The sequence below is a fragment of the Cinclus cinclus genome, chromosome 4 (genome assembly GCF_963662255.1).
Source record: "Cinclus cinclus chromosome 4, bCinCin1.1, whole genome shotgun sequence".
NCBI lineage: Eukaryota > Metazoa > Chordata > Aves > Passeriformes > Cinclidae > Cinclus > Cinclus cinclus.
This window is the reverse complement of record NC_085049.1, coordinates 39,139,785-39,152,743: the sequence shown is the minus strand read 5'-3', so window position 1 is coordinate 39,152,743 and position 12,959 is coordinate 39,139,785. Positions and strand designations below refer to the sequence as shown.

General features: G+C 39.9%; 1 protein-coding gene across 2 annotated transcripts in view; it reads right to left on the bottom strand.

Annotated features, from left to right (window-relative positions):
* The window catches only part of PDZRN4 (PDZ domain containing ring finger 4), a 228,379-nt gene that overhangs the window by 38,053 nt on the left and 177,367 nt on the right, over nucleotides 1-12,959 (bottom strand). For both annotated transcript variants that reach the window (XM_062491143.1, XM_062491144.1), the window contains 2 exons: nucleotides 1,851-2,104; nucleotides 184-286 (listed from right to left, as the gene is read on the bottom strand). In XM_062491143.1, coding sequence (XP_062347127.1) covers nucleotides 184-286; nucleotides 1,851-2,104 — 357 coding nt within the window. The remainder of the gene's footprint in view (nucleotides 1-183; nucleotides 287-1,850; nucleotides 2,105-12,959) is intronic.

Genomic DNA, 12,959 nt, shown 5'->3' with positions numbered 1-12,959 from the left:
TAACCCCATTAAATCCCCATTAAATCCTGTGACATCACACAGCTATAACACAGAACTGCCTTTTGTGACGATTTTTGAGAAGTATTCCCAGTCTTCTTTTTCTCAGAGTAGCCTGCTATCAGCTGTGTAAATGCTGGATCTGTAATAACAGAAAGAGAGGGCGAAGTGTGCCCATGATCTTACCTCATACTCAAAGTCCTCTGCTCTATCTGCATCAGCAGGCAGGCTGGAAAGATACTCATTACCTTCATAAAATTCATGCTCCACTGGGTGAAGAGAATGGCAGCTATATGGAACAAAGCAGTACAATAACAGTAGATGAGACACTATGAGATTTTTAAATTAAAGGGTGATAAGCCCACCTCAAACCCCACCCCCCGTCACCTCTCCCACCCTGCTGCCAACCCAGCCTCACTTCACAGTTTTCTTATCTCAGGAGTGCTACTCTGAATGGTCTGACAGCCTGAAAGGAACAGTACCAAAAAGCAGCACAGGCTGTTTTCTTTGCAAAAGCTCGTGCTTTGGCTGACTTAATTTTTCTGGGTTCATCTTTCGGCAGATTTACACAGGGTGATTTTTTAAAGGGGTCTGGTTTGGGCCAAACTGCTTCACTGTGACATTTTTTAATTCCTTACACTCATAAAGATACATAACTCCAGATTCAGATGCTGTATCATGGCTGGGGGCAACTCACTAATTACCTGGTCATAGTCTTGAACAATCTAGAGGCCGTATCAGCCTCATTAACTATTAAAGAGTTTGCATAAAATAATTTGCATTATCTTCTTGTGTTTAAGTAGTAACAACATGGTGAAGTGCACTTGAGCAACTGCTCAGTTACAATTGTCAGTAAACTGTACTGTTAAATGGGCTTGGAATACAAAGAATGAAGTCTTTACAACAAACATCTTTAGACCCAAGGCTGGATCCCAGCCATGCAGTATCCAGTGCGCATCTATCTTTGCAGAGGCTGAAAACTCTTCCCCATGCTGAGGGCACAGGGACTTCAACCACAGTAGCCCACAGTTTAGAAATACCCAGTAAAAACTCAGAAATACATGCTTCCTGTTCCTTGCTGTGCAGCAGCCAGCAGTAAGACAAATCCATCTAACCTAGAACTTCTAAAAATGCACTTCCATCAAAGTCAAAATGCATTAACATCAATTCTGCAGAGACACACAACATGCCAGCAGAACAGCAAAAAAGCTCTAGGGCTACTATAGTTTTGCAGCCTACCGAGGGTCTGTAGGGTCATCTGGGATCACCCACTACATGATGTTATTTATGAGGTGGAGTCAAAAGAGGACACCCTACTTATGTATAGGCACCACCTGCTGGTGTTTGCATCCAATTCCGTTCCAAAGAGAGATCATTTAATTAATATATTTTGCCATATGACAGATGAAATGGTACTTTTTTATCTCAATATTTTTTGAATTGTTTTGCTTTTGATAAGGGGACCTTTATATTAAATCACTTGTTTCCTTGATTTTTTTTTTTTTTTTGTAAAAAATTTGGAAGAACTGAAAACAAGAGAAGCTGTTTTTCGGTCTGAAGAAGCCTTTTTGGCACTTTGAATCACAGAAGTCTTTTTCTTCTTGACTAGGGCTTAGATTTGGATAAACAGACATGAAAACACAAAGTAAACACAGCTGATATTCCTTCCTGTAGCCCTAATGTACAAGCAGAGTTTAGGAAAGCTGTCACTGAAGTCTGAATGAGATAGTGGTTATCAACAACATTTAGTATTTATTTTAAGTGTTCCTGAGACTTTTTCAGGAAAAGGCTAGAAGACTAGCACTGCAATACCTCAATCCCACAACTAAACAGCAGAAAAAGATAAGCCATACCTATCTGAAAGTAGAAAAGGGCAGATATCAGGAACTGGTGGTGTGGATGGCCTTAGCTTGGCCAGAGCCATAATATGCTCAAAGGTGATGTCAGTCTGAGTGCTGGCATCCATAAGCCGAACATCCTGAGAGCTGCTGTGAGCTTTGGTAGCTGGGGCTCGTCGTAAAACCTGAACTACAATGGGCTCCTTGGCATTGCGGAAAGCTTCCACTGCTTCTTCATGAGTGGCCTTGGAGAGGTCCTTCCCATTGACCTGGAGAACAGGAAAATATAGCAAAGGTGAGAGAAAGGGCAGCATAAAAACATGAGTGTAAAATATAGGGGGATGAATTATTCGTACAGTACGTCAAGCTACTTGATGACATTGATGAGCATATTTTGGTAGAGGAGAAATAAGTTCTTTAATCTTCGCCAGAAATTAGAAATGGTTTGAACTCTTCCATAACTGTCCCAACCAATGGAATCCAAACACAGCAAAGAAACTACAATGTTTAGAAAGTAATTTAAAATTATTTTTCTTATCCTGTTTTATTAACTTTGTAAAATACAGCTAAAATAGGAGGGGTACCTTTAATTTTGTATTTCAGCATTTTCTGTGGCATGCAACTGTTTTAAAGGATTTCTGGCATAGCACTCTTATTAATGCAGATGTCAATAAACATGTCTCTGATGTCTAAGAAGAAACAAGGCCAATTTTGAATGTTTTGTCACTTATCTGCTATGGCTGTTATACAACCATTAAGACCAAAGATAGGAAGATTTGACTAGCACAGTCAGCTGCTGCTCTTTCAAGGAAAGAGAACTAACTCAATAAATAATTTGCTGTGAACAGACACATAATCAACCAGAGAAAATTACATTGCAAATGCAGCATGGCTTGGCAGAACTAAAAGACTGTGCCAAGGTTTCTCTCTGCTACAGGCAAAGCAGCAAATTCCTCCTGGTCTAGAAGAGACCTTAGGGTATGACAAAATGTAACTGCAAGGTTTGATTGTGCTAAATTTATACAGATTCACATGTTTGGGGCAAGATTTGCAAGTATCAGCCCACTACAAAATGTGAAGGTTAATTGGTAAATGGCAGTCAGTAGCTAAGCCCTTAAACACAGGGCTGTGCAACATCCTTACAGAGAAAATACTATTCCACTGCTTCCAGAGCAGTGGGACCACTTTTGACTGCTACACAGGACCTAACTGTTGTGAGCTACTGTGGAAATTAGATGATCTTGTGCTGGGGTAGAAAGGTGGCATTTTCTAGTAAGAAATGTGACTATCTGAAGGTACCAAAACCTGATTACAATTTATATTCCTGGAAAAACTTCTACACTGCCAGCAAATCAGAAATAGGATTCTACTGCAAGGTCATGCTCAAATTATCTTCTTTGTATAGATAGACAATGAGTCATAAAACTTCATAAAACTTAATGAACTAAGTCTAAACCCTCCTCAGAAATGGGACAGACCCCATAAATTATTTCCCCCCAGTGTTTGCAAATAGTGGTTGAAATGAAAATTTCTTTGCCACATCACTCCTTCATTCAAGAAATTCTTGGAAATTTGTTGTCAAAAATGATAAAGGTAAACAAGAACAATGTCAGCAAACTCAAAAGGGCCTCAGTAACTCAGCAGCCTTCAGTAACATTTTGAAACAACTTGCGCAACCATTGTCCTGTCATATTTATGTGCATGGCTATGATACTGCTGGCCACTAATTTAAGGTGTATATCAACTCAATACATTTCCAGAGTATGTGCACAATTACAAGGTAGCATCATCTTTCCTCTGACTTAACTTCCAAAGAATCAGCACTTTCATGCCCATGTCACTCACAAGGAGATGCAAAATAGCCACACTGTGATGTAGCCACCAGTGTAAAGATCAGCTGATCTTTCTAGCTAGCCCTGATGCTGTGTGCAGTGATGAGAAGCCAGCAATTTTTGAATACATTTCTATACATATAAAAGCTCAAAATTCCTTATGTTGAATGCCTGGGACAACCAAAAAGTACCACACCATTGCATCCTAGATGTGACCAGGTAATTCAAAAGGCAACTAGGTTGGTCATCTAAGCTCAGTGCGTATTTGTGGTCTGTCTGGTAAATGAAGCCAAAAAATATTAAGATTTAATGATATAATTTTATCATTAAAACTATCATCCATAAAATTGTAATCTAACTATTATGTAATTTACATGCAAAAATATCAGTTGTATCTAAGAGGAAGAGCCAGAGCAGTCAAAGAACAAATTAAAAGAACAAGTTATAAGAAAACCAAAGAAATTTCCTCAAGGGAAGAGCTTCTGCAAACCCTCTCTAACATAAGTCACACTGCCAGGGTGTTCAGACTCATTCCCATCTAATGGAGGCAATTAGAGATAAAGCTTCAAGCCTGGGTCTTCTAGCCACTCTTCAATTCCAGTCTCTGCTTCATTCTTGTTTCTACCTCAGATCCTATCAAGGACACAATTTTTCAATGTCTGTGATTTTTGTAACAAGCCTGTCCTATAGGCTGTCTGAGTCTGAGGGACTCTCATTCCTAAGGCCCTAAGAATAGGAAAATTACTTTCCTGATTCCCTATTCTTTTTGAAACTTTTTAAAGCTTCAGATAACTATATGGTGTCTTTCTTAAAAGCAAATGCTTGGGAATAAATACCACATAGCTATGTATCCTTTTTTTTTTCTCTATTCAAGTATAAAACACACAAGCCTTCTGCATCCCGGCTGAACCACGTGGATTTTGGCAAAAGATAACATTTTATCACATATCCACATCAACAAATCCAAAAGATGTTTGGATAGCATAGCCCTCCCCCCACCTTTTTTTTTTTTTTTTTTTTGGAAAACCAGAAGCTCTGCCTATTCACATCAGTCAACACTTATCACTTATTCTGAGGAAATAGGCACAAATTCACAATAATGCCATTTACATGCAAATTTTATTTCTAAAGAATAGTATTTTCAAATCACATGAATGTGAAAAATCAAAAAAGATACACATATTCATTTATCCTGGGAACCCATGGCTGACCTCTCTTTTCATTTAAATGCCTATTTAATTTAATGACTTTAAACACATTCTCTCCTTTATTTGGTTTCTTATGAAATACAAGCACATTGGACCCAATACTTGTTTAAATTGTCACTTGAAGTTGATCAACACACTTTGTCAATCTCCACAAAGGTCACCTAATTTACAAACGCCTCCTTTCTCAGAAGAAAATCTATAGCTGAACTGCTCTATGCTGGCAGCTGTCCTCCCCACTTGGGGCTGAGAAGAGAGAATTTAAAAAAAAAATCTAAAGCCAGTGCTAGAGATGGGTTGGAAGCACTCTTTAAGGATTTTCTTTCTCTGCTATACTCCCAACTTAACACTCACGTATAGCTGCTCTGGCAGTCAAAGACAGCTGAGCACTTATTTACAGCAAGCCATTTAGAGGTTCTTAGTGGGTGATTAAATAAATTTCTTGCCTCTGAAAGGTTACTTTCAGTGGAATCCAGGGTACTATTTTAAGTGGATAGAGAAATCAGTCACTTTTAACAGTCAACACAAAGACAAGGGAATACATTTGTTGTAGCAGATGGGCTAATTAATCCACAAGCAAGTTGTGAATGTTAAGTAAAGAATATATATTTTCTCATGTAAACCATCCTCCTGCCCTCTTTGATTAATCTTTTGTTTCATGAAAGACCTCTCCCCCTGTCCAGCTATTGGATACACTGCAAAGTCTGGGCCATTTGTCAACATCTCCCCCAGAGTGACTAGTGGCCACTGCCTGGATTCTTGCCATCCCATTTGGATTCTTGCTCTAAACCCAGCCACATGCAAAACTTCCTCAGCATCAGAAAACAAACAAGGCAATGGGCTTTGTCCTTCATGCAAACATCAACTGACATTGGCCAACTGCCACTTCTAATGCCAGCACCAGTGTACACAGAGTTACTCCCACACATGGAGAGGTGGGCAGCAGAGAAGTAAAGACAGGACTAAATAACAAAACAGTGACTATAAAATATGTAGACAAATTGTTGTTGAGTTATCTTCATAATATGAGTGCTAAAAAAAGGTGAAGAAAAATCAGTCCTTCAATGAAAACTGCTTCCAGGATTTAAGTGCCTGTGACTGAACATTTAAACTGCTTTGTCTGTCTTCTAACGCTTTTCTGCTCTTGATAATTTAATCCTAGACAGAATTTTTGAAACAAAAGAGCCAGAAATGTTGATGTTTCCTGTGGTCTTTACTTTTTCCACATTGAAAGAAAAAGGAAAATAGCAGAAAAAAGGAGCAAAAGGGAAAATGAATGTGTAGTCATGTGAATGTAATCATCACAAAAAGGTGTTGCATTAGCAGCTCATGAGATAACCTCCTATCCTCAGCAAATATCTGGCATATGCAAGTTTAAATTTAAGATCAGCTCTGCTGAAGTAAAATCCTTTGAGGCGCTTCATTTATTCAGTAAAGGCAATGGGAAGAATAACTGAAGTGTTCTGCAAGACTAGAGATGTCTAGACACAGCTTTCCTAGCTAAATGACAGAGATGCTGTCGGACATGATGATGGAGGTCACATAAGGCTCACTGTCCTAGGAGATTTCAACACCCATGCAGAAGATGTCCCTGACCTGACAGGTGCTAAATCTGCTCTCATCACAGCAGTCTCTTCACCTTCAGTCTCTCACCATAAATACACCCAGGCTTCCATTCCCTGGCTGCATCCTTGGACAGCAGACTGGCACAAAGATCAAACACTGTCCTAAGTTTGACCAGTCCTTCTTTAGGACAGGAGTTTGAGCTCTTCCTAACTGCAGGCAACAGGGGAAAAAAGAACAAATATATATCAGCTTCTTTCTAGACTTACAGCTTTTGGCATACAGAAATTCAAGAGAACTTCCACTGCTGAAGGCCAACAGCTGTGAGGCTCCCTGGGCAGGACAAGCCGACACTGTGAGCTCCCAGTGACACACATGCAGGCGATGACACCGTGAGTCTTCTGCTAACACACATGTGATAGTTCATCTACAGAAATGGCATTTGACACACTGACATTTTAGGTTACAGTTTAGTACTAAGCCACATTTCTTCAGCAAGTTAATCTGAAAGATAGCAAATTCAGCCATTATCGAATACCACTATCTAGGTCAGGGTTCACGCCAAGTTCAGTAAAGGGACAACTTTTATTATGCTGGTTAATGACATTTCCTCTTCCTTGGCCAGATGAGTTAAGTGACTCTTGTTCCAATTTGATCCTTTGCTGCCCTGACTGTGAAATCTTGTCATCCTTCCCAAAAGCTACAGAAGCTGCTGAACGTGCAGGCTCTGGCTACTTCCTTCAAGCTGTACCACAGGCATATTACAAGAATTACATCTCTGTTACCTATAGAGCTGAGGTTTGTGCTGTTTGATAGCTGGTTTGTGTATTTGGTTCAACGATACTGGATGGGCCCAAGCAAGACCCAGAACTCCACTCTTCTGTGCATCTCTGTGTGTAACCAGCATAAAACTTTTATTTCCCAGTAATTAGCAGAAATCTACTGTGGCTGAAAAGCCTATGGGTAAGCCTTTATCCAATCAAGAAAAAATAAAGGTTACAAAAATTAAGAAAGCATAAAGATTTTCCACTCTGTAAAATTTCTTCTCAGAGGGAGACATCCCAGTGACTTCTTGGCAATTTTGATCATTTAAACAGCAATTGTCAGATTAAAAAAGTACCCTCCTTTCTACTGACCTCAAGATGATGCTTCATTTTGTCAGAGCTGTTCACCAAAATCAGTGCATCTGTGGGCAGGTCTGACAGCTAGAACATCTCTCTATGAAGGACATAACATATTTTGGAAAGACCCCAGCAAAGAGTTAGACACAACCTGGAAGTATTGCCTAACAAGCTGTCCTAGGGAATTCAGAAGACTTTTAAACTGGAATGGAAAAAATGTCCCAGGCAGATGTTCTGAAAATGGACAAACAGTTCTCATCACATCTACAGTTAATACAGCAAACTGGTAAGCAGGGTAACTAATACCTTGTGCTTGTGAAACTTTGGTTCTCCAACAAATAGAAACTCAGTATCTCTTTTCTTCATGATTTTGCCTTCTCTACCCAGTCACCTCTAAATAAAACAAAACCACCGCTAGAAGCATTTTGCAAAATTATGTGTGCACAATTATGCTCCATGTTTTGAAAAAAACATTCAAGTCTGTTGTAAGCAAAGCAATCACTTGAGTTCCGCCTGTCTTTGGGAGGTGGTTTGGGGTTTTAAATCCTGCCTGGAGACAACTCCTGGTAGATGAGTATTTGTGATCAGCTGCTATCTTTTTCCAACTCCCTCAATCTGCCCAGTAGACCTGTGACTAGTTGCAATCACCATCCTTCTTGCAAGCTCTTCCAGCTTGCATTCCCAGCCTCATTCCTCCTTCCCTTGCTTTGCTGCCTCCGTTCTGTCTCAGGCTGTTGGCTCCTCTCACTCTGCCTTTTTCTTTCAGTGCAGGCCCTTCTTTACTCCCTAGGACTCTCATGCCTGCTGATTCCAGAACCTTCCATCTTTCCTTTCCTGAACTGCTCTCTACTAAGACCTCCCACTGCCCTCCCACTGAACCTGTCCCCTCCCCGCAGGCTGGGGAAGCTGGCACTTGTCATCCTCCCAGGGTGACAGCTGGAGAGCTGAATGCTCATGAGGTCTGCCTTCACCAGCACCTCCTGGTACCAACACGAATGCTCAGCTAACCCAGATGGTAATGTTGCAAGGCTGGGGTATATTTACTATGCAAATTGCTTTTAATATTGACAAACAGTTTTTCTGATGATATTAAGATTCTGCCTGAGGGCAATAAAGACTAAACTAGCTGTGGCATGCATAAAATACGTTGTGTTACTTCTTGATATAATTAGAACATCATTTATTACATTAATCATTGCAAATTTTTCTATTTGGGGATAGGGCATTAAATAAATCTCTCAAGAGATCTACCACATACAGTAATCCTTTGATGATGGGGAAAAGTACAATCAAAGACCAGTGTGAGTGCTCAGAACAAACACTTTTTATCTCTAAGCCTTTGCACTGAATGCTACAGTCTCCTGTGAACTTCATGGTATCTCTGCTCCACCACAAGCTCACTCTTCAATTTCTCTTACAGGAAAGAGAACTTTCTCTTTTCTTAGAGAAAGAGGCTCTTCAGAAGGTAATTGCTATTAAGGTTTTAGAGATCAAATTAATGACATTCTTTAATCATCTGCAGTTCCCAAAGAATAATGGAAGAGGCTGAATGGCAGATTTTTAGGACTCTAAATAATGTAGAGGCACTTTTTTCCTTTTAGAGAGTCATACTCTACATTTTGCTAACAGAAAAGTTTCACTTCTTTAAAAAAACCAAAACCACCCTTCCATGAACTCAGTCAGGGCTGGCATCACCACATGAATGTTACACTTATCACTGTCATAACAATTCATCCACATACAGATGACTGAAACTCCTGGTCTCCTCTGAACCGAGTAGTTTAAAAAGATAGATGGCTGCCTTCTGGCTAATTGTGGGAGTTCTTTCATTACTATAAAAAGACTTATTATATCTCAAGTGACTTTATAAGCAGTGACTAATGAGACTTAAAGTCTTCGGAAAAGAGTCCACTGATCAAATGCTGGGATAACTTATGGGCACAGTGACCTTTTCCTTAGTAAGGTACTTCAAACTGCTGCTGTTGGCCCACTATTAAAATTCCCCATTTAAGGCATGCAGTTAAGCCCTAGGCAGACTTTATTTTTTTTATTTTAAATTCAATTTAAGGTAGCACAGCAAGACTGATATCTCTCCCAGTGTGGAGGACTAACTCCTGGCTGCTCCAGCTGTGCAGGAGCAGGACAGATGGCTGTGGAAGCGCAGGCAGCTGGCTGGGTCTCACTGCCCTGCTTCTGACTGCACTGCTGGCACCAGGAGCCTGCATCCCGTGTGCCACAGTGCTCCTCACCCCAGCTAGGGAGCTCCTTTCTGCCAGTATGTCCACCAGCAAGCACCAGCACACTGGGCTGGCTCCTACAGCGCTGCAGGGAAGAGCAGCCACAGCCCATCGTCTCCAGCCGATGGAGCTGAGCTTGGCCTGACCAGGAGGGAGCCCCGTGTGCCAGCACTGCACACCGCAAAACTGCAGAGACATTAAACCCAAGAGCAGGGCGCTGAGCCAGGTCGTAACTCTGGCTGATACCCTGGTCGGGCCCTGGGTTCTGCCACACGTCCAGCACAGCCCCATGCACTGCAGGGGTGCCACACACCAAGTGCTAAGGTTAGAGTGATGCTAAATGTGCCTGCACTTGCTTTTTTAGTGGATGCACAACAGACTGGCTCTGCTTTAAAATTAGTTTCTTACTGTGCATTTGTTTTAATTTTATGTTGAAGAAATGGAAAAGGTTCCTCTTCTTTAAAAGCAAAACTTGGAGACTCTTTTTCATTATTTTTCCATTTTTCTCTCATGCTGCCTTGAAACTGATTTGATGCTATTGTTCTCCATTGATTTTCATGACTTTACTCCAGAATAAGCATATTGACAATTTTTTTTGGCATAATAGTACTTTCAAAAATTCATCCCAGTGTTTTACAGGACTAAATATTTTAAAAATACTTTTGACAAGCTCACATGTATTTACATTTTCTCAGTCATATGGGCCTGCCTCTGGAACATGGCAACTTCCTAGATCTCTTTCTCAAAGAAGAAGAAAATGAATTCAGAGGAACCACTCATTTGATAAAACAATGCAAATAATTGGGCCTTACCTGCTATTCAAAAGTTCATTAGATGCTTTTGTACCAGAAAGCTCCCTGTAGCTTTTAGGAAGGCTTAGCAGCACTTTTTATAGAGCATCGAGAAAGCAGCTGTAAACTTGTAGCTACACACAATGAACACAAAAGAAATTAAGGGTAGAGGCATAAAAAGGGAATCTGATGAAACAATTGTGACTGTTTCTTCCCTTTTGTTTCTCTCTCTCCTACTTTGATCGTCTTTTAAAGACCATTTATTCATGTAGGATTACTTCAGTTTAGGATTACTTGGCATGCCTTGCTGTGCTGACACATAAGTATTTTAAGTTGCTTAGTTCTAAAGTTTATTTGCCACATTCCTTAAGAGAAAAAAAAATATAAAGGATGTGAATACTAGTACCAGCTTAATTCTATCTTATTTAGACAGCACCATGACTGTGTACACATCTTCTGTACTGAGAGCTACAGTTCCTTTCTAGCTAAAAATCAATTACAGCTGCTATTTCTGTCCCTGTGTTTCTAACTCTATTCTTCCTTCTAGAGTCTTTCTCCTTCCTGTCTCCTGATCTCTGCCTTCCTTCATCACTTCCTTCCTGTGTTTTATTCCAGTTGCCTCTTTGGCTTCCTTCCCATATCTGTCACTTGCTCCTTTGACTCCCTTTATCTTCTTAGATTTGGTCTCTGCAGTGTTAGAAGCAGCAGCTCCTGTATGGCTTTAGTATTTAACATCTGTAAAGGGACTCTTTCCCTCAATGAAGTCTACAGGAAGTCCCTTCATACAGGCTTTAGTAGAGAATGAAGTAGCTGACTCATTTCTCCAATGGACTTAAAAAAATCAGTAAAGGGCAATTTCTGAGGAAGTTCATGCAACGCTCATCAGTTTTCTTTTCCCAGGCAATTCTAGGTGTATTGCAAGGCTATCAGATCTGCTGTTCCAGCTCTCCAAGGCACATCAAGGCTGTTAAGGCTCAAATGTCTTAAAAATACATCAGTGAGCTAATGCACTGCTGGTAGCCAAGGCTGTGCTGTTTACTGGTCCAGAATATTTTGTACTATTGCCTTGCAATACCACAGATATCACTGAAATACAAACAGATTTTGAAAAATCTCTTGTGTTAACTCTTCAGAAAAAAATCTGACCTTTGGATACATGTGGGCAGTTCTTGCTGCTTTCATTTGCCATGCTGTGACATCAGATGGTGCAGTTTAGCATACAGAGTGGAAAAGACGTTTAATTATCAGAAACAGAGTAATTCTTTCTGCTCTGAGAAACAGAATTTTACTCTAATATGAAATGAAATTACCTGACAGGCTTTTGATTATCTTAAAAGCAGCATGAACAACTTAATTAAAACACTGAGAAGAATATTGCAATCTACTATACTTACATATTTGGAAAAAAAAAAGACTCCCGGGCAAGGACTGTCTTTTTGGTTGTATAGTATCAAGCACCACAGAGCCCCAAAGTAAATAGGGCTTTCTAGATATTGCTGTAGTAAAAAAATGATTATAGATCTGTGCTGAGAATTTAGACAATGAATTATAAGGGGGCATGAATTAAAATAGACATGCTTTAAAATAAAGTTTATGGCCTAGACAATGAAAATACCTTAATCATGGCACACTGGGGGATATCAAGACAAGGGCAATGTCATCTTTGTTTTGTCTCAGGAAGAAAGTCCTTTTAAAAATGCAATTTTCCTTTTGCAATTTATATGACATTTCATAACATAAAAAGATAGATACCACTGAAAGAAGAAATAAGGCCCCTTATTTTTTACATTATATATCAGAAAAGAAGTGTTAGGTGCACATGAATTCCTGATGTCAATACACAGATTATATGCAGAGGATTATTTAATCAAGGGAGATGTAAATTCTTTATGTGCTTATAATAAAATTATTCAGAGTAGACTATCTAGAAATGCTTTTAATAAGTTATAAAAATAGCACCGTGTTTGTAAAAACAAAGTTCCTGAACAAATGAAGACATTTCACCAAAATCAACAACACTGAAATGCTTCTCAGTTGAACTTCTTAACTAAACCTCACAGATTTTAAGATGTCATATTTGTCATCTTACCATGACCCCAGCACTGAAGTGTTTGTTTACACTAACTTCAACAACTTTCTTCAGCAGGAGGCAAGAAACTGTGGTAAAATATAAAATAGCATCTAGACTAGTATAGACTATAGGAGAAGAGTGGCTGAAGAGGATCTGGGCATGCTGGCTGACAGCAGGCTCAGTGTGTCAGCATTGTGCCAGGAGGGCAAACCCCATCCTGGCTGCATCAAACACAGCATCACCAGCCTGTCAAGGGAGGTGATTATCCTGCTGCATTCAGAGCTGGTGCAGCCTCACCTGGGGT